At 35.2% G+C, this 26207-nt stretch overlaps 1 protein-coding gene across 1 annotated transcript in view; it reads left to right on the top strand.

The window, feature by feature from the left end:
• Positions 1-553: 553 nt before the first annotated feature.
• LOC124368158 (NADH dehydrogenase [ubiquinone] 1 beta subcomplex subunit 3) overlaps positions 554-26207 on the top strand; it is a 28248-nt gene continuing 2594 nt past the window's right edge. The window contains exons 1-2 of the mRNA XM_046825437.1: positions 554-726; positions 21004-21138. Coding sequence (XP_046681393.1) covers positions 21005-21138 — 134 coding nt within the window. The 5' untranslated portion in view covers positions 554-726; position 21004. The remainder of the gene's footprint in view (positions 727-21003; positions 21139-26207) is intronic.

Raw genomic sequence — 26207 nt, forward strand, 5'->3', positions numbered from 1 at the left:
TGTTCGCTTGAATATATCTTTAGCTACTAAACTGATGTCGACATGAAATTACTAAGGGGGAAAGTAGGAATGACACAATTAGGGGACAGAAGGAAGGTACACGTGACAAACAGTGTTTCTACAAAATTGCAGACATCCGAATCTACCCTTGGCGTAATATAATTTGTAACTGTAAAATAATAGTTTATTTACACATTAAAACTTAAGTAATTTTTACATATTAATTTGATGTACGAATACTATGAAGGCCATACCCTCATGCAATATAAATAAGTATACAGTATATCATTTCTGAGGACCTCATAATGAGAAATCTAATGTTCTTATTAAGAAATGTTTGGACAGTAAGTTATAATATGTTTTGCCTATTTGGCTGTCATGCGCTCGCACCAACACACACACACTTTTCGGTACCTGATGGATAGATTTTTTCACTACTTCCACTTCTTAATAAAGATACAACTTACACTATAGTTCACTTTATAGTATAATTGGCGATACGCGAGTCTCTACGATGGCTAACTATTTACCTTTTTTTCCAAAGTAGTTTTTTTAACAAAAGCTGGATGTCTGTGATCTGACATCTGATTATCTGTCGTCAGTTTCACCTTTCAATTATTTCAGGGACTTCACAAATTTATATTAGTAGTCTCAGTGATACTTCAACACCGCTGTATTTGTAGTTGCTGCTTTTCTGTAACAATTTTCTGAAATCTAATTCGTGAGGTAAGAATGTTATTGATCTTCACATTGTAATTCTAAAATACAATATTTATTAATTATGCCTACCCTTACAAGACGGTAGTTGATATTACTATTCTGTTTGCTGTTAACTACCTGCCCATTTTGTGTGTTTTAATAATTATAATTTCTAGTGTTCTTTCTGGAAATGAAAGTATATGATACAGACAGATTGTTAAAGTGGGTTAAGGTGTGTACTCAAAGTTAATATTTTCGGGTAGGGTACGATAAGAAAAAAACCAAAAACCGGGTCCAAAATATCTCTATACAAAACAATTATTGGATACTACTAAGTCCTTATCTACTATTTGTTACTAGGCTATTAATACATATGTATTATAAATCAAAAAAGTTAAAGATAACCATAAAAAGCACTCGCATGATCTGAGCTTGGAATTTGGGTACTATCTCGAGAGATGTTTTACTTATCTTGCCAGAAGTGCGGGGTGGTGCCACCAGAGCCTGCACTGATGGCCTGGAGCATTTCTGATCTGTATTTTCCTGACCTCAGATCATGTCCCAGACTGTCCCAACTTCTCCAACCTCAGATCACGTAAGATGTAAGACATAATCTAAGATCGGGAAAGTACTGATTGGAAATGCTTCTGACCATCAGTGTGTGCTACAGAGCCCGCCCTACAATGCTAGCGAATTACGAAAAACATCCCTCTAGATGGTACCCAAATTCAAGCTCAGATCACACAAGCACTTGTAAAGGTTATGTTTAATTTTGCTACTACTAGTAACATATTTATGATAACCTAATCTAAACCTATTATATCACGTTGTACATTGCATACTGTAGTAATAATATATCCATTGCTAATATATGCCTTACTGATTTGCATGTAATGGCTTGAGCTGTTGCAGGCTACTGAGTAACCCAAAACCAAACAAATCTGTATGAAAACAAATCACTCAGCAGCTGTTACTGTAACAAAAGTATCCCAGTAATAGGTATTAGTGCCACTGAATTACCTGTTAATGACACTAATACTGCAGATCTGTAATAGCAGCAGCAAGTGCAGTGGTTCGTCAATAATCCAGATTAATTGGGACTGGACCCCATCCAGATTATCAAATTATCCGGATTACCGAAATAACCTTATAAAATGCTAGTATACACTATTTAAGTACACAAACATTTTAAAATTTTATATTTCCTCTTATTCAGTTAAGGGTTTAGAGGTGTAATTAATCAAAAACATCTTTTATGTTCAAACACTGTATTGTAATTTGTTAGTAGCAACATGTGTACAGTAAAAACATCAAACACTATTTGAGATTAAAAAAAAAGTGTAATATGTTTTTGAACTGCAGTAGTGGTTCGTTTTTTTTTTCGCAGCAAAGTCCTTAATTAATTTTAAAAGAATCAGTTGAGTGGGTGAGCTCTTGTTTTGTTTCTTTAGCCATGACATCAGTGTCTCCGCTGCTACATACGCTTCAGAATGAGTTGGCTCTGTTTCTTCTGTTTCATGTTCTTGGTCATCACTGTTAAATTCCCTTGTTTCTGTTTCCTCTGAAAGAAATTGCTTAAATAAACATCCAAAAATAAATGCTTTCTTTTCCTGCTTTTACCCAGTACTGTATGTATGTTACGTACAAAAGATTATCAATCAGAATGTTGGCAAAAAACCATATGTACTGTACAGTACAGTGTACTGTAACATTTTATAACAGACTACCTGTCTCCTCACTACACGCCTTTTCGCCATGTAAATGTAAACTGTTTTTTGCTTATTATATTTTAATAATACATATCCTACATATACATAGGGTCTGCTTATCGTACGCTACACTTTGGTATAAGTAGTTGTAGCGAGGATTCTTTACTCATGAATATCAATGATTCAATATTGTTGATCACTCTAGTGTTGGGTGCTAATTATACTGCAGCCTGCAAAATACTTAGGCATTTATTAATTGGGATAAATACCGAGGTTAAATACTCTGAATTTTGATAAATAGCAGAGTATTTTGAGTTTTAATTAAATAAACCCATTTTGGTGTAAGTTAAACCTTGGGAAATTTATGGAAAAGGTTATTGAAATGAACAAGAAATATACTTGAGACAGTGCTCAAGTTCAAAGGTTAGGTGCTGCAGGATAGTAAGCGGCCACCACCACATTCAAATCAGGGTATCCAATTATAGTTATAAACCCATAAAATGCCAAATACAAATATATTATACTTATATTTATTTAGAACTACCTGTTTCCCGCGGCTTCTCACGCTTCTCGTAAGCTTTGCCCGTGTATGTGCACTTCTGGTTCAAGTGAATTATATTTCCAACGACGATGAAGAGTTTGTATTGTTCACGATCAAGAAAATCTGTCAAACGTGTATGTTTATAGCCATTGTCTACGTAAATGTACTTTATTGTAAAGTGGTCTAACACGCAAGCTTTAAGTTCAACCAGAAATGTATTTTAAAGACAAATATACATCAAAGCTTAGCGCCTTGTAAGACATACGTAATTATTAGTAAAATAAAATTCATAGAATCGATGTACAGATAGTTGGTGGAAAGGAAGTCTTGTATTACAATTCGAGACAAACATCCTCCGGATGTAAGTGGATACGCACATCCGCCCAGACACTGATGATGAACAAACAGGAAATGCTTGTTTAAGCAGCGGAAATGCTTATTTATAAAAAACCGTGCGACGATGTAAGGGACAGCCATGCTGATATGAAAAATTGGTACTCACCAATTATGATGGAGAGATTTGGCAGAGGCATGGTGAGGCCGCTTATTAAGTTATACTGCAGCCAAATCTTTTATATGTATTTAAATTATTATTAGGCCTGGTGTTACTATGAAAGTAGCTAGAACCCTTTCCTCCCACATCTTAGTTGTTATTTTCCAGTAACAAAACTGAAGCTTTTAAAACTTTGAAGCAAAACGTTAAAACATTTGAGACTTTTTGTCGCAAATAAAAGCTATAGTAAACTAGTTGACTCAGTGTTAGCAAATGTTACACTAAAGAACCTGGAAAAATTTTGTTTATGTCTGTCTGTCCGCATAAATGAACATGGTTTCGATACAATGACGAATGAATAGCAAATGATACATATAGATTTGTGATACTTAAAGAGAAGGATGAACCACATTAAATGAGTGAATTAATTGATGATCTTACATACTATTTAATAAATTGAATTAACAAACAAACAATAGGGAAAAAGAGAACAAAATTAACATTAGGGTTAGGTAGTATTTAAGCTAAGCCAACGAACAAAGTTACAAGTTTCTTAGTATACAATAAACAAACAATAGAGAAACATTAGATCAATGGCAAATATTTACTCAATGTCAAAGGACATAGTTTAGTTTTGGAAATACACATTTAATGAATTGTGTACCGAATAGCGGTATACTTTCCACTAACAAATTATTATCCCCTCCTGATAGGAAAATGTTTATATAGTATTGATTAAAAGTGTCTATGTCACTGGGTGTATAGTTGCACTGTTTATTTGGGGAAATAGTATTAATTTCATACACGTCCCAACGCGTCAACTTCAGTATCTTCTGTAGCGTTGTTGACCGAGTTTTTATATGGCTTCAAAGAGGATATATGATAAGGTCCATATACATGCTCTTGGGATAAATCAGAAATTTGGTAGGTCGATTTCCCGAGGATTTCTTGAATTATGAATGGTCCTTCGTACACTTCAAATAATTTTGATGTTTCACCAGCTATAGCTTTAGAAAGGTGATGGGACTTTACCAATACTTGGTCATTAATTTGGAGAGAAACTGGTTTTCTCTTTTCATTTATCTTATCAGATCTCTTCTTTCTACTTTCTTCAAGTTTACGCCTTGCAATCAGTAGTTTGTGTTCGATTGGTACTTCTTCAGCTAGAGGGTTTGATACATATTTTTCCCAAAATCTGATATTTCTTGTTCCAAACTGTAGTTCGTTTGGTGTGAATCCAGTTGATTCATGGTAAATTTCATTAAGACATTCATTTATAACAGGTACATATTTCACCCATCTCTTATGATTCTGTGAACAATATGTTCTAAGACAGCGCTTTATTTCTCTAATTGGCCATTCTGCCAAATTAAAACTGGGGTGATACACTGGACTGTATATTAATTGTATGCTGTGGGATTCAAATTTCCTGATCCATTCGTTACTTTTAAATTGGGTTCCGTTATCTGATTGAATTCGTTTAGGAAAACCGTAATTAGGAAAGTGATGGTGAAATAATTTATGTAATATACTTCTGGTTGTTGCTCTTTGCAGTGGATAAAGTTTAACGAATTTGGTAAATATGTCAATAACAATTAACATATATTTTGTATTTCCTACACTAGTCGGTAAGGGACCTATGATGTCAACTGCTAACTGGTCATTCTTCTCTCTGCATTTAACTCCTTTGGCTTGACTGTTGAGTGGATGGTTGTTGATTTTGCAGCGCTGACATTTATCACATGATGATAACAGTTGCCTGATTGTTCGATGCATGTTCTTGAAAATAAAATTTTCACGCAGTAACAGGAAACATTTTTTTGCACCGCAGTGTAGATAGTAGAGATGGCATTCTAGTATTAGTGGTTTAATTACTGATACTGGGATGACTATAAACCATTTGCCCTTAAATTTTTGTAGTAAAGTGTATATAAACGATAATTAGTATATAATTGTTGAAATTCATTTGTTTCCATAGGTGACTGTAAGATTTCTATAAGTGGTTGTAGTTTAGGGTCTTGATGTTGAAGCTGAGGTAAGTTTCGGAGTTGATCTTGTAGATGTTGGTCGGGAATTCTCTCGATGTAATGAATAGATAACTCAGTGAGGTTGTTTGCATCGCTAGACATGTGTTGTGGGGATATACGACTGAGAGTGTCAGCAGTAATGTTGTCCGTCCCTTTGCAATGGATTATTTTAAAGTCGTACTCTTGTATAGCCAATATCCATCTTGCTAATCTATTGTTTAGCAAACGGCAGGTTTTCAAAAAGGTTAAGGCGTGGTTATCTGTAATTACTGTTAACTTAACGCCCATAACAATGTATCGACACTTCTGTAGGCAGTGGATTATAGCCAATAATTCCTTTTCGGTTGTGGTGAAACGCTGTTCTGCTGGTTGTAATGTGCGTGATATGAACATAATTGCAGCTTTTTCCTTATTTTCTTTTATTTGATATAGATGTTCGCCAATTGCAAATTCGGACGCATCGGTCTGTAAGTAGAATTCTTTGGATGGATCGGGGTGTGTTAGAGTGTTAGTTTTTATGAACAGCTGTTTAATTTTGTTGAATGTTGTATCATCATCTCTAGTCCAATGAAATTTAACCTTCTTTGACGTTAGTCGTAATAGTGGCTGGACTGTTTCAGAGAATTTATGAATAAATTTATTGTAATAATTTATACATCCGAGGAATGCTTTTAATTGTGTACGACTTCTGGGAGTTGGGAAATTTAGAATTGGATCAATCTTACTGTTATCCAAACAAAGACCTTCATTTGTTAGAGTAAAACCTAGGAATGGTACAGAATCTTTACAGAATTGAGATTTTTCAAAGTTTATTGTCATGTTGGCTTCAGCTAGCTTTTTGAATATGTATTCTGTGTTTTGTAGATGTGTATTGAAATCGGGGGAAATGATACATATGTCATCAACGTAAATTGCTGTGAAAGCTTCTATCTCATCATCAAACACGTTATCAAGAGCTCTTACTAAAGCAGCTTGGGAGGTAGAAATTCCAAATGGTGTGACTTTGTACTGGTAGGTCTTGCCTCTAAATTGGAATGCGGTGTATTGACGCGAATTTTTAGTAAGTGGGATTTGCCAATATGAAGCCGTTAAGTCTACACTGCTTATAAATTTTGCGTTTCTACATTTACTCAGAATTTCGCTAACACTGCGGTTACATTCGAAATCTGGTTTAATTATTGCGTTTACTTTGCGGGCATCTAAACACAATCGAATTTCTCCAGACTTTTTAATTACTGGGATGATAGCATTTACGTAGGTACTTTTGCTTCTCTCGATTATGTTAAGGTTCTCCATGCATTGAATCTCAACTTGTACAGCGTCTTGGTATGCTTGAGGTACTGGATAGGTTAATGATTTAAAATGTTTAGGATTTTCTATATTTAATTCGTGTTCATATTTAGTGCAACATCCGGGTTTGTCTGAGAAAACGTCCCTATATCGGTATAGTAGATTGATCAAACATTGTTTTTGTTCTTCATTTATGTAGTTATTAGGGCTTAGAGTTTTCATTATATCTTCCACCGACATATTATCTTTGGATGATATATTGTGTTGTGCATCAATGTAATCATTATTCTCATTATTAATCTTGTTATCTTCCCATTGTTTTATAGTGCCATACTCATTAAATGTTGACATTGAGTCATTAAAGTCTTCCCTAAGCATAACGCCTTGTTGAGTGGTGATTTCACACAAGTGCCCTTCATTTATTGCCATTACAAACTTCATTATAACATTTGTATTGTTTATTTTCATATTTATTGTATTATTATTAAAGTTTAGCTCTGCTTTCCATAATACTATCATATCCATTCCTAAAATCACTGGTTTGACAAGATGCGGTACTATAAGGAATTGTATGTGAGTAGTCTCGTCAGCTACTGTGACAGGTACATATATGACTCTGTTGATTCGTTTTGAAATGTTTCCAATAGCAGTTTTAATGGTAGTATTGGCTAGGGGCAGTTCTTCAAATGGCTTTAATGATTGTTGGTTGTCCATAAACCAAGACTCTGACAAACAAGTAATAGATGATCCAGAATCAATTAAGGCATTAGTTTCTACATTATTAATTCTGATGTTAATTTCTGGACATCTTATTTGTATAGGATTATTTATTAGTGGATGTTCTATTTTTTTCATCAAAAAGGAAATCTTTATCACATATTATGTTATTAACTTGAAATTCACTACTAGGGTTATAGTTCGAAGAATAATTCTGATTTAAATATCCGAGGTCGTTATTTCCTAGCGCTGTAGTTTCGTATTTTATTCCTGGTGCTATGTTTCCTCGGTTCCGTTCTACAGCGCGCAGCCGTTTCCCGCCACTGGGAAGTCTTCGCTGCGGTCGTTGCCGGTACTAGAAGGTGGATTTCGAGCATTTTCTCCCTGCCGCACGATAGTGCATACTTGTGCCTGTTCTGTGGTGGGGTGATGTCTGTCGTTTCCTGGGTAGTAATGGGTATTCTGTCGATTTTGGTAGTGGTCTTTGTATGGTTGTGTCTTACTCTTGAATTCATTATCATTACGACTGTTGTATGGGTGGTAATAGTTCTTGTTATGTTGGTTTCGATCATTATAATGTTGATTTTGTCCGTGATATTGATTCCTTGGCTGATATGCTCTTTGTTCAATGTTATTATGTGGTGTGACTGGGGATTGGTGAGGTTTCTGGTGTATTGGCTTATAACCAGATGAATTGTGATTTTGGGATGAAATTATTTTGTTCCGTTTTGGGCCGTCTCGGATGTCTTCTCGTTGTAGTAATCGTTCGAACTCTTTAATGGTGTTAATGTTTTGAACGCTCCGGCTATCCTGAATAATTTGTTCAAACCGTTCCGATAAAATGGTGACGATTTCTTCTTCGGTTATTAGTGGGGTAATCGATTGTAGTGTGATAACACGCTCGGTGAAGTATTCAGCACGAGTCAATGTTCCATTATTCTTGTAATGTTCTGATTCTATTTTTGCACGTATGCCGCGTTGCACATCACTACTCCAATATTTCGTAGTAAATTCTTGTGCAAAATCCTCCCAGTTTTTAATATCGTGTTTTATTAATTGGAACCATCGTGACGCGTGACCTTCGAGACTACTTTCTAATATGTCAATGAGATGTTCAGTGTTAGATGTGTGTGTGAGTTGCACACGATCTATATTTTTTTCTTAATACCTTCTAATTTTTTGTAAAAATTCCATTGGACTGGTAGAACGTCCGTTGAATTTTGGCACTTGTCTGTCTACAGAATCTCCTCCGGTACAAATGACTTGCAATGGTCCACATGATTTCGTCTCAATTTGAGATTTAGATTTTATATTTTCTAATTCACATTCATATTTATTAATACACTCGGCTAGATTGTTTATTCTATCATGATTGTTTTGGATTTGTGGTTGAATTTCATTTATGATGGTTTTAATTTGTATTTTATTTGTTTCCGCGTTTTCATGTCGTACTTGGTCTATAGCATTTTTTATTTCAAAAGCAATTTTATTTTCTAGAGTTTGATTTTTGTTTTGTACCGATTCTAATATCTTGGATTGTTGGTTATTCATCTGTTGGTTTACAAATGCCTTATGTTCTTCAAAACTATGATTTAATTCTCCTCTAATGCTGTCAGTGGTTTCTTTAATTTTCAGGTCTATTTTTTCACGGAATTGATCTTGATTGTCCCTTATAGCGTTCAATTCATTGCGGAATTCAGTTTGATTATGCTGCAGTTCATTAATTTGTGTCTCGAGTGTCTCCCTACAAGATTTGATTTCATGGCTAAGTTCGATTTTAGTTTTAGAAATACAATCACTTATTTCGTTTATTTTTGCGTTTAGGTTTTCGTTTAACTCAGATAAATAGTGTTAATTTTCATTAAGTTGTTTTAAACCGTTCATGATAGCATGAAGAGCTGTCGATTGGGATTCGTCAGCGGTTTGTTTATTTGACATGTCACTGCCAATGGCATCAACTGATTGAGTATAATGAGAATGTTCAACTACAACGTTTAGTGTGGAAGGCGCAGTATATCCATATTCACGTCTCTGCAGGGAATCAGGGAAATTTACCGCGTACGTGTTGGTAGTACTGTTTTCATTCATCCGTGATTGGTTGTCGACCGCTGTGCGAATGTTGACTTGGTTAGCGCGAGGAATTGTGGGAGTTTGTTCTGCTTCTTCTCTCTGTCCGTTTTCATCTTCGATACCGGGATTAATGGCGTCTTTGTTTACGTTTAGCACTTGGTTATTTTCCATATTATCTGTTGGAAATGGATACCGTTTAGGGTATCTTAAATTAAAATCACGGGACATTAATTGTGATAAAAGATATGAATAATATTACAGGACTAATGTCTTGTTAATTAAATGTTTATACGGTGAGTTATTAAATAACCTACAGCCTATTGACAGACAATATGAATAAATGACAACTACGTACAGTACGCGCGCTGAAGGTTCGGCTCCGAGTCAACCGAGCAGACTTATGGCGGGGGACAGGTGGATTGGCTCATATAACAACTGTTCTGCAGACATCCGCCAATGTTTGGCCCGCTGCAGTCTGAATATTTATTGTCCCTGTTCTCAGGATTCTTTATACATCAGTGTTTCGTATTCATTCATCTGTCATAAAATTAGTGTATAAACAATACACCCCAAAACACTTTCTATTCGAATATAATACAATGAAATTCAACATAATTTCATTAAAGTTTAAACTTTTAGTTTATCACAGATCACCACTATGGCTAAAGTGTTTTGTTTTTTTCAGAAATAAACTATTGCAAAGTGATTCAATGTTAAACTTTTAAATGGTATTGCCGTTTTGCATTTACGTGAATGGGCCATAAACTGTAGGGCAGCGGTGTTGGTGATACATTCCACTTCAGACTAAGTTACGGCTAACCTAAACTATGTATCTGAAAAAAGTTAAATCTAAAATTAACTTCAGTTCATTCAGAAAAACTTTCCCGTTGGTGAAAGTTTCCTGACCAAATAATAAAAAAAATCCTCACATACAAACTTTTTTGTATCGCAATTTTGGCACAGTTAATTTTAAAATATATTTTATTGAAGAAAAGTAATAAAACATTGAAACTTAATACATCCATTAGCATTGGAATAAACAGGAAAATAGATCTGCGAAGTTTCAGAATTTTATTTGTACAGGAAGTTGGTCTAACCATAAGTTGATTGTCGAGCGAGAATTAAACATTGCCGTCCGTGACGGATCATTCAATGTTTTTATTTGGTTAGTAGGGCAACGACAGGGCCGAACCTTCAGCGCGCGTACTGTACAGTACTTATGTCTAGGCTATTCTTACGATCTAGAAAATTGTCTCAAATCAAAGACTATTAATATTTCATTAAGCCCCACGTTGGGCGCCAATTTTGTAATATCCTACTTCTATTATTACTTTAAATAAATGGTTAAACTTAATTTGTATTCTGATTATAGTTAGAAATAACAAATAACTCAGTATGATATAATGTGAACTTTAATGATGATAAATTAATTGACATACAAGTTTGAATTTTGAAACAAGATGGAGGATACAATAATGGTAAATTTTTAAATACAATTCTTAATTTTTAGGGCAGGGTGGTCGTGCTGGCTTAATGAAATAGAAATATTGGGTTTTTTTTTATAAAAGATATTGTAATTTTGAAAAATAATTGTTGTTAAATTTTAATTATATTAATTTTGAATTATTAGCCAAATCGAATGTTCCTGGGTTTTATGTTCTTCCAATGAATCACTATTAAACTTAAAAGGAATTTTCTCACCCAATGTCTGTCTTCTGCTTCTTTGTACTTCAGTGATAATAAGAATTTAATAAAGTAACCTTTCAAATACTGCTGAATAAATGTAACCAGTTTCTTTATAATAATAATCTTGCTTCACTTCTTCCAGATCCCTCTCTCCTCTCCACCTTTCAAATATCTGCTCTGTCTCTCTTCGACAATCATCCCTGCACACTGTATCACTGACTTTAGTTCACTTTATAACTTTTGAATTTTATATGTAATAAGGTGAATTTTGATTAATTTTGATATATTTAATTTTGTATTTATTATTGTTTGTATTAAAATTTGAGACAATTTATAAATAATTATTCCTTAATTATTATTACTAACAAATTTCTAAATTATATTAGGCCTAAGTATTGAAATGAATGTGAGATGGGCGTATGAAATGAGTCATTACAATCTTCAGAACAAATGGACGACCTGACTGGATGATTTGAAATGGAATGTCCTGAACACATCCTGTAGCAAGTAGGTTGTTAATGTTGAAAGGGAACATTTAGGATGAGGAAACATTAAAATAAAAAAATGAAGAAATTGTGGCAGTTGGTTACCTGGTGTGTTTTCAGTTAGGCGATTAGGCTCTTGGGTAGGCTGATTTGCTCTCGGTTTGGTTGCTTGGTCCTCAAGTATGGGTTTCTTTATGACTCAGTACAAATTTATTTAAAATTTTTACCTCACCCAATCAGATTTCAATAAAACTTGGCATGAATAGACTAAGAAAAATAACAAATTTTATTAAATTATATTAATCTGCAGTTCATGTATAGCACCATGCCTTACTCACCATTTAATAATTCAAATAATGGCTCAAGATAGTTCTGAGATAGTTTGAAGCACTTTGGAAGACCTTTAATTTAAAATACAACAATGTAAATTTTATGAGGAAGTATTTATTTGAAATCAAACTCAAAATCTTTATTTTGTAATTTGCTTCAAACAAATTTTAAACACATTTTAAAACGGTTGTCCTGTATAATTTAATAACAAAATATCCTTATAATATGAACATATAGTGTTATAAAAATCTAAATTCATAATAAGCCTGTTAACAGTTTTGTTGGTAAAACTTGGTTATAAAAAACAATATCAATACGTTTAAGACATAACTGCAGTGTTTACTACTCATATTTAAGATATTTAAAATGTAACTTATATAAAACCCACAAAAACTGTTTTTAAGGATAGTCACAGCAATATCAGATAGTCAGTATATCCTGAATGTAGTCATACTTAAAGCTACAGTAATGCTTATTGAGATGATAATTTTTTCTATAAAATTGTATATTCTTCCTGTCTTAATTACTGGATCAACTTTACATAATACATGATTTATATGAAACCACAGCATATCTTTTTGAAGATAAGCTGGATGTAAGAAAGATCATTTAACTTCATCTCCTTTTTCTTCTCTATGGTAGCCATAAATTGTTTTCATATATGAGTTATTATGGTATTGTTTTCATATATTATGGTTTAAATATCCACTAATACCCATTAGGTGTAGTCTGTCTTCTACACTTGTTACTTTCTCAATAGTTAATTCATGTGATTCTGAAAACACCACATTTATTTTGGAGTTACTCAATGAAATGGGAATAAACATTGCAGCTATGTATTTTGTATTTTTTGAGATTTGTTTAGTTTAGTTTTAAAAATGTCTGTATTTATACACATTCTTCTTGACTTTCATATATGAAATTTGCCGTGAAGATATTCTGTATTGCTAACTCGTAAAACTGAATGGTGTGTTTTAATTTGATTTGTTTCAGTATCGCTATAAATTGGGTTGGGCAGCTAACCTTTCACTTTTCTATCATTGCCATCAAATGGCCCCATTTCGTATTCAGTGTCAGAAAAATTCCACAGCATTGATGTTAAAGCACAGTGGCGTAGCAAAGGGGGGGTCCAGGGGGTCTGAACCCCCCCCCCCGAAATTTTAAGACATTAAAAAATAAAGCATGGAGCAGGAGAAAAAAGGAGAGTTATCATTACTCTTGTCTACAAACATTAAATTGATTGATTTAATTGATTAAAGTGACCGTTTAAAAATATAATTGTCCTTTCGCTTAAATCATAAGGTATCAAACGATACTTTTGGGCTCGGCCTTTCGGATAGTGTAGTGTAATCACTATATTTCTATAGGGTGCGGTCACGTGACGTCGCAAAGTAACCTGAACCGTAACACGGCGAACAGTTTAAATTAGCGACCACTTCGTTCAAATTCGTCTTGAAGACGTAAAATGACTGCTTAGAATTAAGTTACGACGTTGATTTTAGGTGTCATTAAACTGTAGACGTGTATATAATTATCGAAAAAAAATATAAAAAATCACTTTCAGTCGGAAAATACACTTGAAAAACTCTACTAATTAGAACTTCAACTAATTTAGACTTCAGTAATTAAGGTAAATTTGGTGTTTTCGATTGAGTTAGGACGACGATTTTTGTTATCATTAAACTGAACAATGTACCTATATGATTATCGAGAAAAAAAAATCACTTGCGGTCGGTAAATACCGAAGAAAAGCTCTCTACAGATTCAAGTTTTGACGATATTGGATTTCACTGGTTGAGTCGTTGAGATAAAAGTGGTACTTAGAATTAACCCTACATCGGGCGCTAAACGGAGTTTTCCTCCGTGTATTTTGTATTATTAAAAATAGTACTACTTTTCTGATGTTGGCAGTCGTTTCCCACAGTGTACTTCACGAGCATCTTTCGGGGAAGCGAAACAATAGCCTCCCGCTTATCTTTGTCAAAATCTGTCAGTATGAGGTCTACTTCCGTGCGAGACTGGACGATTCCTCCGTGAGCGCCCGATGTTGTGTTTGTAGTGCTTGGACGAAATCTCCGTGAGCGCCTTATAGTGTTTAGTTTTTATGGAGTAATAATCCGTGTGCGCCTAAATGTGTGACCTGTGATGGTTTCTTTTTAAGTTTTACAATATATTTTATTTGAATTTTGTGAAATGGAGAATGAAGACGAGAGACTTGTCAGTACAGTACCCGTGTGCTAGGGAACATTTCAGTACTGTTTATGGAGTAAACATTGTCGTTATAAGAACCAGAAGGAAAATGTTTTGAAACTTTGTGTAGTGTTTAAACAAATTTTTAGTAAATAATAAATTTTGATTTTAGAGTAATAATTGACATTACAATTGTATAATATCTCAAGAATTGAAGTAAGTTTTTTTTTTAAGAAGTTAAACACTGAGTTAAATTCCTTATATTATTACATTAGGTTAAACATTTTTACAATTAATTGCATTATTCCTTAAAATAAATCATTATTAGTTGTTATTATACAATACAATTTTTTTTAATTTTGAATTTCTTATTTGGAAAATTCATTACATAAGAGAGTAATTTTTATTTAATTTCTAAAAATTAATATATTACATTGCAATTAAATCATTATGAATATTTAAACAAATAAAAACAGTTTAAACGGCTATGATATCCATTATTCGCTAACCTGGAGGAAACCTCCGTGAGCGCCTGATGGTGTTTCTAATTTTAAGCGCCTGATGGAGGGTTAAGTAAGAACATCGATTTTAGGTATCAATTGAACGCCGACTAATACCTATATAATTATCGAAGAAAAATTGAAAAAAATCACTTCCGGTCGGATAATACACCGGAAAAACTCTACTGATAAGAAGTCCGACTGATTTTCCAAAGAAGTCCGACTACTTTTGATTTCACTGACTGAGGTATTATTTCATTTTCCTTAGTATATTCCGATCGGAAGTGATTATTTTTGTTTTTTTTCTCGATAATTATACATTTATTAGTCGGTGTTGAATTAATACCGTACCTAAAATCAATGTCCTAACATAATTATAAGTACCACTTTTACCTCAACCACTCAACCAGTGAAATCCAAAATCGTCAAAACTTGAATCTGCAGAAAGCTTTTCTTCGGTATTTACCGACCGAAAGTGATTTTTTCTCGATAATTATATAGGTAGTTGAGTACAGTTTAATGATAACAAAAAATCGTCGTCCTAACTCAATAAAAAATGCTTTACCTCAATAACTGAAGTCCGAAGTAGTTGAAGTTCTAATCATTAGAGTTTTTCAGGTGTATTTTATTTCCGACCGAAAGTGATTTTTTTCCGATAATTATATACTCGTCTACAGTGTAATGATACAAAAAATCGTCATTATAACTCATTCATAAATACTTCAATCAGTGAAATCCAAAGTAGCCGAACTTCTAATCAGTAGAGTTTTTCCGGTGCATTTTCTGACCGTTAGTTTGACCTGTACCCGAGCAACACTCGAAAATTGCCCTCCTTTTGTAAAGGGTTTTCGGCCGTCAGTGGCCCAATGTCCCTGAAGGGGTATTTCATTTTCTCCACAGAATATAGTTGTGTCAATTATACGCTTGAGTGAAGCTCTGTTATGTTCTTTTTCTTTCTTATCCAGTGAATCCAACATCACTTTGGTGCCTTCTACTCGGCCAGAATCAAACTTCGTAAAGTTTCTGTAGCTATACAAGAAAATTTGTGGTACTAGAGTTGCTGTGAAAGTTGAATTTACTTATTACATCTTTCCACTTTCTACATGGCGTAGTTACTAAAGCTCCATATTTTTGGTATTTACCTTTTACCAGTGAACTCATTGGCAAATAACACACAAAACGTCCCCCGGTTTCAGACCCAAATTTTCGGACCCCACCCCCCGAACGAAATTTCTGGCTACGCTACTGTTAAAACAGTTTTTATAACAACACTAAGTTGCTAGGTTGTAAATTTTTTTCTAACCTGTCATCCCATTAAAGTATTATCATATTTTATTGGTGACAAACTTATTTTTAATGGAGACTATCTGTATTCTTTGGAAGCAGGGGTTAATTTTGAAGAAGAAAACTGTAACAAACCATGAAAAAATCTGAGTCCTTTAGATTTTCCTTGACGTTGTTCATGAAGAAGCTTTGCTGCTTCATTCATCATGAAATCATGTCTAACTAAAGACCAAAGATTTTCATAAAACAGATGAATAAAATCAGAAATTTATTAACTAATGTTTCTAAGTTGCAATTGTTAGCAAAAATACACTGGCAAAAAGTTAGTTTTTAAATCAAACTTTCCTCAAAATCTTCTAACCACTTTGTTGCTGTAAGGTACTGTGACTGCCGCAATGAAAAAACCTGATTTTACTTGCTTACTTATCAAATTACATAATTTTTGTAAATATTGTGCTAGCACCTTAATTTTTGTTTTTTAGAGAATTAAATTTACTTTATATTGATGTATCAAATTGCTGTTAGATTTAATTGTAAGAGATTTTTTTAGTTGTGTTTATGCATTGTTATGATTTTAAACATTTTTGAAAAACTAAGTATTAGGTGCAAAAACAATCTCAAACAATAAGTTTGATCTAAATGGTATATTTTTAACTAAATGTATACATTGGTTTGAGCATGTAACAAAAGTTACAAACGTATATTCTACATAAACAATTAAAACTCTTTGTTTTCATAATAACTTTAGAATGAAAACTCACATTATTATGGAAACAAGTAAATATCTAATATGTTATTGTTGTAATTATGCATAAGACTAATGAAATTATTAATTTTTATTAGTTTGGTCCTTGTATAATTTTTTTAAATTTTTAAGATATGTACAACCTTGGAAGATAATTCAAATCGACTGAGAAAATTTGTTTGGTTATTGGAAACACATCTGATCCAGTTCTGTTATTATTGTAAAACATAATATTAAAAAACATTGTTAACACGTTCACGACGACGTGCGTCACCGGTGACACACGCTGCTTCGTTCAGAATGCCGGCGTGTGTCACCGTGACACACTCTATAGGTTACAACTGGTGCGGAGTGTGGCAACGGTGACACACTATCGCTATAAAAACGTTGTTATGATGAATTGTTAACTTACGCCAGAGTTTGAGGCCATGTTTTAATGTTCAACGCCTATCATAATAATGTTTGTTTTAATAAATACGGTTAAAAATAAAAGTTAGCTTGGTGTTTTTCTCATATATAAAGTGATTGTGGTTGGGAGGTAAAAAATACGTAAAGTCTCAGTAGTATTAATAAAAATGTGTATTTAAAAATAACCAATCACACTGTTGACAAAACTATGAAGAAAACAACTACAACATTTTATGTTTGATATATAAAAATTACATATGTTTTCGCATTGTAACATTCAAGCACATGGTAGGTTCATTTGGGCACCCACTGCAATAAGTTACAACCCGCTTAGAGTTTTTTTTTCGTGCTTCTTTTGCTCCCCTTTCACTGCTCATTTTCTCGTAGCACGGCAGGCATCGTTTTCGTGATGATCGTGCTGGTCCTGGTCTCTGCAAAAATTTGTGGTTCTGTGATGGTCTCCTCCGAACAGGTTGCTGAGGTGCTGCGGCTGGTGCTATAAGTGACTTTACCCAGTGATTCTCTGAAATGTAACATTTCTAATTTTTTTTCTGCCGATGTTCGTTGAATATTACATAAGCGTTGACCACACATGTACCCAACAGAAGCTCGATTGCTACCTTCTTGTACCATTTTGTACTTTTTCTTAGAGACGTGTAGTATGCAGACATTTGGTCAGAATAATCTACACCTTTCTTTGCAGCATTATAAGCAAGTACAGCTGATGGTTTCCGTACTTCCTCACCTCTTCGGTTGCGCCTTCCTGTTGGTATAAGGTTATCGACATCTTCTGGACGAGTGCTCACCATCAGAACTCTTCGTTTGTCTTTCCAACTAATTACTTTAACCCCAAACTCATTCTCTTTTCGCATGCACATTCCCTTTCCTCATTTTTTTCAGCACACAACTCTTTGGGATTACCTCGTCGATATTGTCTCAGTGTTCCACATACATAGGTTTTCTTGCTTAGTAATTGTTCAGCAAGAGGAACACTGTTGTAGAAATTATCGCAAAATAAGGTACGGCCACTATTCACAGCAAATCTTCCATCAAATGTATTACAACTTTTTGTGCATGACCAACGTTTGGCCGTATCATCACTTTTTTCCTGCATATACTTTGACTTTTTGTGTGTAGCCAGATGTTGTGCATATTTTATAAAGTTTTATTCCATATTTATGGGATTTTTGAGGGTTATACTGGCGGTAGATCAGTCTTTCCCCTCCAAGGCACCATCGACTCGTCAATGACGACTTCTTCCCCAGGAACATATATGTTTTTGAACAAAGTGTTTTCAGTAAATTGGTTAGCTCCTTTATTTTAGAGAGCCTAGGTTCAACTGTATCAACAACATCATTGTTGTTAAAATGAAGGCACTTTAAAATACTCTCGAACCTGTCCCTGTTCATTGTATTTTTGATCAGGTCTTTTTTGTAAATATCTTTACATGACCAGTATAATCTCATGTGGGGTAAAGGACACATACCCATTATCATAACAATACCTAAGAACTGCCTTATTTGGTGTCTGTCAACTGGAAGCCAGTGACGCATCATAGACCTTCGGCTTACATCGTTTATTGGTCAAAAACTGATCTGCAAACTTGTTTTGTTTCCGTCCACAATAAGGTCCAGTACATCGTTATTTAAAAACTGTTCAAAAACCAACATAGGATCAGAAACATCAACATTGAGCTGTAAGCCAGATATTCCAGTAAATGGAAACTGCCTAACAGTTTTTTCTGTGCATTCTCCCCAAACTCTTACAATCTCAGTTTGTCGTTGAGGCCTATTATTGGGGTGATGATCATTTTGTAGATTATTTTCAGCATGTAAATTATTTACAATCTGGTGGGGGGGCCTGAGGATTAGCTACAAGTCAATGTTTACAAGCTGTTGAATTACTTACAGGTAGCGGTTATCTTCCACAACACTCATATCACCTACAGATTCTGCCCTGCTGTCGTCAGAGCAGATAGACGAAGGTACATATTCGCTTCCTGAGTACTCAAAATCACTTAGTTCACTTATATCAAAATCGTCCAAAGCGTTCTCAATGTCACTGTCATCCATCTCCCAAGCTAAGATTCAAATTGCACAATAACAACTAATATATAAAACACCACAACAGTAGCACTGAGCTAATTGTGATAAACAGAACACAAGCTGTCGTGAAGACGTAAGAGAACAGAGCAGCCGCAAGCGATTGACTAGGTTAGCTTGGATGATTGCGCGGAGAGAACAACAACAAGTAAAAACGCGGGAAAGTAGTGATGTGGCTCGCCACCCGCCAGCTGATCGTAGCATAGAGTAGGTTTAGGTTCAGTAAAACAGTGTGTCACCGGTGACAACACGACGCCCATTGAAGCGAAGGGCAATGTATAGGCGTCGTGTGCCATCGGTGACACACTGGTTTTAACTTATTCATATACATTCTATCATTGTTTTTCAACCAAAAATGCATTATTTATGCATTATAGAATGGTTTTATGGAAAACAACGTTTAACACGCCTATTTTGAAGATTTTGTGTTATATAATATGAATGCTCAATATGTAACAACACGTAAAATTGCCGTCGTCATGAACGTGTTAAAATATAACAAACTTATATATATATATATATATATATACATACATAGAACTACACTATATATTTTACTATATACACATTTAGAACAGCTGATTCCACAGGCCTACAAATTACTTCATTTCCATAGCATAATAAAATGTTGTAGTGCGTATTATAATGATTAAAGGCATATCACATTATAAAGTGTTCTTCTCTGAGTAATCCAATATATAGTTTATGTATAACACGTTAAAAATAAAACGATGATGATGCGACGTTAACAGAGCCACTGTAGTGGCTCATGGCGGTCAAAGGACTAAAATAGTTTTTTCTTTGTTTCTAGGACGGGATGGGCACTTCCTCAAATTGCAATCAATAGAAGTGGGTTTCAATAGTACTCTTGTAAAGTAATGTATGTAGAAAGATAACTTTCTGTTAGTTGAAAGGACAAAGTTTTTGGGCCTACGCTCAGTTTTGAAGAACTCACTTTACTGGTTTGAAGTTGATCTTTAAATGATCTATAAGCTTCTAACAAATGACATAAACTCTTATCTTTCAATCTTGACAGAAACAGCCTTTCATGCCAGTAAGAAACAGCTTAGAGTTGTGCAATAAAACTGTACAATAACAGCATAAAACGTTATTATGTAATGGTGTTAGTGAATAATATAGGTTGTGGTATCATTAGTAATTAGGAATATGACATTTACAAGGAAATTAAGAAAATGCATGGACTAAAATGGTATTTCATACATCATTTATTTTTTTCTGGTTTACGCCTTATAAAAAGATGATATCATAAAATAACTCAAGATTTGAATCATGTTAGTAATGATACAAGCCGTTTGAACAGTAAACCAGGTAATAGTCTTAAGTGGAACATGTTTCATTGAATTTATTTAAAAATCTGAAGTTTATTATTATTGACCAAGATTAAAATGTAATGATTGCAGCAAACTGATCCCAATGTTAAGTCAAAACACCACATGAGCTCAGCTCAGTGAGTTTTCAGGTCTTATATTCCGATAGTTATTGTGTCTGAATTAATTGTTTTGAACATATTTTGACATCAGTGACCAGCCGTTCGATGTGGCAAACATGTACAAGACAATTGGCTCTGATTCAAAAGACCTCTCCTGCGAGTTAAGTTTAATTTATGCATACATTTAATTAGAGGGACTAAAGGCTCCCACTATACTAACAATGTGATATAAATTAAGTGTTGTATTTTGAATTTTGAACCAAATTTATCATTTTAGGATGGGTGGAGATCACCATCATCATCACAAGGTGGAAGTTCCAGACTACAGAATATACAAAGTGGAAGATTGTCCTGAATTGGTTAGAGTACAACAAGAATTGGCGAGGAAAGGTCTGAAGGATCCCTGGCTCAGGTTAGTTACCAGTGGCCTTTTTAGCAAGCACTAGCTTGTGTCATAATTAGACTTGACGTAAGCATATGAAGTTAGATTGGCTACAGTGTAATAAACGGCCACCATCACAATCAAATTATGATTATTGAATCATAAATATTAATTATTTTCAAATCCTTGATATTTGTGACTATTTAATAATACTGAAAACAAAATGTTGAACCAAATTATGTAATAGATATTTCAAATAGCAATGTAATTCTACTGGTTTTACATCTTAAACATTAATATATTAATGATAAATAAAAACTATGTAAGCTATTTATATTCATAAAATGTTAAAAAAAACACTTATATTTATATAAAAAAATGTATTTAATCACTTTTATTGTTTGCAAATGATAAAACTTGTCTCTTTAATAATTATTGAATGATTATTCTGCATTTCTAGTGACTAAACAGGGAAATAAATTAAAATAACACCCAGAATAAAAAGTCTTAGATTTATATTTAAAATCCAAATCCATCAGAAAAAATAGGACGATACTTTGGTATTATCCGGAGGCCACTATTTTAGACTGGCACTAAACAGCTGTTGACAACTGTAGTTCGACAAACTTTCTGAAACTTCTGTTTACATTTAAATTTTATCAATAATAAGTAAACAGTGTTTGATCGGTAGTGTAATGCAGATAGTAAATAAAACATTAATATATAAATTTTACTCCATATTGCACCAGTGACAAATAAAAATCATCTATTGCATTAAATACTGTTATAAAACTAACCTTAATGAACAAAGTTATGAATGTTTTCACATAAGTTAATTTAAACTGGTGGGCTTCCTTGACATTATGATATTACATTTTAACAATGGCTTATGGAAAAACAGAGAAATGAATACTAACATGCCTCAACAATTCATTATTTCCCTGGCTACAGTAAAAAAATCAAGTGTAACGCAAAACTTTAATAACGATTATTTTGGAATGTTGCATAACCTTAATAAGGATTTCCCTCTTATACTGAAAGTACATAAGAAGTAGGTAGGACTTCCCCTAGGTCGTAATAGACTCTTCAGTCCTACTGATGTGTGTATTTTCTTCATCAGGACAAGGCAAATTCAACTATGTCAACACGATTTTGACCAAAAGAGATTTCTGAGAACTAGATAATCGAACGTATATAGTATTTTGTTCGAGGCAATATGGCAAGCTAAACTGTGACATAGTAGGTAGGTGAATTTAAACGGTCTTAAGTAGGCACTTTTTAACCGAAGTAGGCATCTCTGTCCTACCTAAGTAAATATTTTTTTTTTTTTTTTTGTCAGAACAACAAGGCAAACTTTCCTATGGTACTGGAAATATCTTAGACCTGAAATATATGACATGGACTGGAAATATATGCTTTTTGATCGAAGTAAGTTTCCGAAACGTGTGATCCGAGATTTGTGTTTTCTTGATCGGGATGACAAGGCAAATTCAGCTGTGACGTTATGTACATAATTAATTAGAACCAGAAATGCTCCTACACGTGCCAAACATGATATAATAATTAAGTTAAACTCTGATACTATTTACCATGAACTTAAATAATATCTACCTGATGTATGTTAAAATTTTTTTAGGACTCCCATCATATTTCATCATAATTGCTTTTACTAAGTAATATAAGGACTTCGGCTCTAAAAATTGCATGCAAAGCCTTGGGTAACGGCTAGTAGGCTATAAAAATAGATAAGTACATATTATAAATACAAAAAGTTAGTGAGCGCTCATGTCATTTGAGCTTGAATTTAGGCATTTGGTAATCCCTCAGCTGAATCCGAGGGATCGAACACGACCATGAGTAACCTGGGTGGCCAACTGTCCATGGACATGACATGTGACAAACCAGGTGCTGCAGCAGCAAGAAGGACACATGTAACAGCAACAATAGAGTCAGTGACCAGTCTGACATCTGTCATTGATCACTACCATATTCTCAGGGATTCAAACCCTGCACAATGTACACATTTTTTGTTTACAATTGAGAGGTTCGTTTTTTATCAGAAGACTTTCGTATCTTTGGAAGTTTCAGATTGATTGTCCTTTGAATTAATGTTCAAGGATGAAATCTCATATATGATCTATTCACAAGAATGTATTCTTCATCAACTTATTGAAGTTCATTTCTTTGTAATGGCAATGAACTTCTTGAAAAGTATCTACATTGCTATGATTATTAGATCTTGACATGTAATATTATAGTTGAAACAAGACAAGAACATAGTATACCACATCTTTCTAGATGCTGTCAGAGAAGGAAGCTTTTTTCCTAGCTGTAGAATGGATATCATTTGTTTATTATCAATCACTAATTTAAACTTTCTGCCATATATTTAGCCAACAAACTTTTTACATGCCCTAAAAACGGCAGTTGCTTCTTTGTCTAACTGACTGCATTCAGCACTAGTTAGTAGTAATGTTGAAATGAAAGCTATGGGTCTTTCACCACCCTTAGGTTTGGCATGAGTTAATACTCCAGTTAAGCCCACTGGACTGGGGTCTTTGGCTAGAAGCAATGGTAGTTCTTGGTTGTAGGGAGTGGAAAAAATCTGTTACTACTTATTTTTCTTCTAACTTTTATGAATGTGAAAGTTTCACATTCAGTCCACTTAAATTGTACATTTTTGTTAGAAGAAGAAAATTCATAGGGTTGAGAAATGTCTAGCATCTGGAATAAACTTGAGTAGTACATGACAAGTCCTAACAATTAATTGACATAGATGGTCAACATTTTGTGAATGAGGAACCATACCGCTCCCTTGCTATTGTAGGACAATCAAAGAGCAAGTGTTTGGCAGTTTCATCCTGCTTATTACACATTCTACTAGTACATGGCAATAGGCCGCCCCATAGAAGAAGAAGAGTTTGGTAGTAGCAAGTAGCCACAGCGCCGGCACGACTCAGCTGTGCACACAGCTGACGTGTACAATCAGTTCTATAAACAAAATCCATCTCGTCAGCCCAATTTCTCAGCCATCGGCTAGACATTATTTTGTTGGACCGTTTAAATTTAATTTAATTTATTTTCCTTGAGTTCCGCAGGACACTTGGCCGGCCTCACGGCACACCATTTGGGAACCTCTGCTCTACGCAGACTCCAGATGCTGTAAAACTTTTTTTTTTTTTTTTTCCCTGGGGCGGCCTACTGCCATGCACTTAAGCCTCAAGGGCCTTTTGCGCACCCCGGAAACACCATGAGGACTTCCAGTCTACAACTTCAGCAGTTCAACAAACCGCCGAAAACAACCTATCAAGTCCTCCTGGGAAAACTCGCCACCCCTGTTCAAGCTACCAAAGATGGCATACCGCTCTCTTGCTATTGCTGGGCAATCAAAGAGCAGGTGCTCAGCAGTCTCCTCCTGCTCATTACACCTTCCACAGAGCGGATCCTCCTGAAGGACGCCAACTCTGTGTAGATGCTTCTTCAGGTGACCATGCCCCGTAATGAGACCAATGACCTTAGAAGACATTGATCTGTTTAATGAGAGAAGGTCCGAGGCCACCTTGGAGGAAGGTGACTGTAATACCATTCTACTCACTCTCAAACCCGGATGCAACCTCCACCTTCTCCCATGCTCCGCGCGAATCCATTTCGAGACAACCCTAGAGGATTCACACCTTGGAACACCGCAGAATGGTTGAGGGCCCGTCATAATTGTTGCTGAGCCCTGGTTGGCCAGGGCATCAGCTCTTTCGTTCCCAAGAATCCCCTCATGACCAGGAACCCAACAGACGGTTACATTGTTGATTCTGGCAAGGGAGGAAACGGTCTGATAGCAATCCCAAACCAGTTTGGATTTGATTGCACAGGAATCCAGCGCCTTCAGTGCTGCCTGACTGTCTGTGAAAATGTTAATCGTCTTGCCCATATATCGCAGACGAAGATTCTCACGAGCACATTCCATAATGGCTGCGACCTCCGCTTGAAAGACTGTCGGATACGGACCCATAGGAACCACCAGCTCCCTACATGGTCTCACTCCCAGAATTCCAGCGCCCGTGCCGCTTTTTGTTTTAGAGCCGTCTGTGTACCATTTGAGCTCCGCTGGTGGAAGAGGTTGCTTCCCCTCTGACCAATCATCCCTTGAGGGCAAAATTATCCTAAAGGGTTTGTCAAAGGAAAACTTTTGTGGCATCTGATCAGAGATCATGTGCAAAACATCCTCCTGTATCAGAGTGCCAATTCTGCAGTGCCCACCTCTGCAGCCCGACCAGAATCCCGTCTGCTGAAGACAGTAGGCACTCTTCCTGGCCATAGCTCGAATGACAATGTCCAGGGGGGCGAGATTAAGACAACAGTCCAGAGCCGCGCCTGGCGCACTAGGAAAGGCCCCCGTGATAGCAAGGCTGGCCATCCTTTGGATACCTGCCAGACGTGCTACCACAGTCTTGGTTTCCGTTTTTGGCCACCATACGACAGCTCCGTACATTAGTGCAAGTCTGACAACGGAAACATAAAGCCAGTACAAGAGCCTCGGCTTCAGTCCCCAGGGCCCACCTATCACACGTCTGCATTGCATTAGAGACCACTTACCCCTGGCAATGACCCTTTCTAGATGAGGTCCCCAGTTTAGAACCCTATCTAGGATCACGCCCAGGTACTTGACCTCAGGCTTCAGCTCAACGGGTGAGCCTTTAAATAGAAAGGGACCAATGCCCTCCATCTGTCGCCTCCTGGTAAAGGCAACCACGGCAGCCTTGGTGGGGTTGACGGTGAGACCAACCTTATCACACCAGTTTCCCACCTTGTTCAGAGCAGCATTGGTCAGTTCCGTGATTGTTGTGTTGAACTTGCCACTCACAAGAATCACAATATCATCTGCGTACCCTGTAAAACTTTAATAAAGCACTATTCTTCTTCTTCTTCTTCCCCCTTAGCAAAATCTTATACCATGGATATCTGTATCCAAAATATTCCTAATTAAAAAGTAAAAGTAGATTCACCATAGATAATGAGCAATTGTAATTGCCACATATGAATTCCAAGTTATGAGCATGATATTAATTCGGATGTTTTTGCAAATTACTCAAAGGCAGGGAAGA

The sequence above is a fragment of the Homalodisca vitripennis genome, chromosome 1 (genome assembly GCF_021130785.1).
Source record: "Homalodisca vitripennis isolate AUS2020 chromosome 1, UT_GWSS_2.1, whole genome shotgun sequence".
NCBI lineage: Eukaryota > Metazoa > Arthropoda > Insecta > Hemiptera > Cicadellidae > Homalodisca > Homalodisca vitripennis.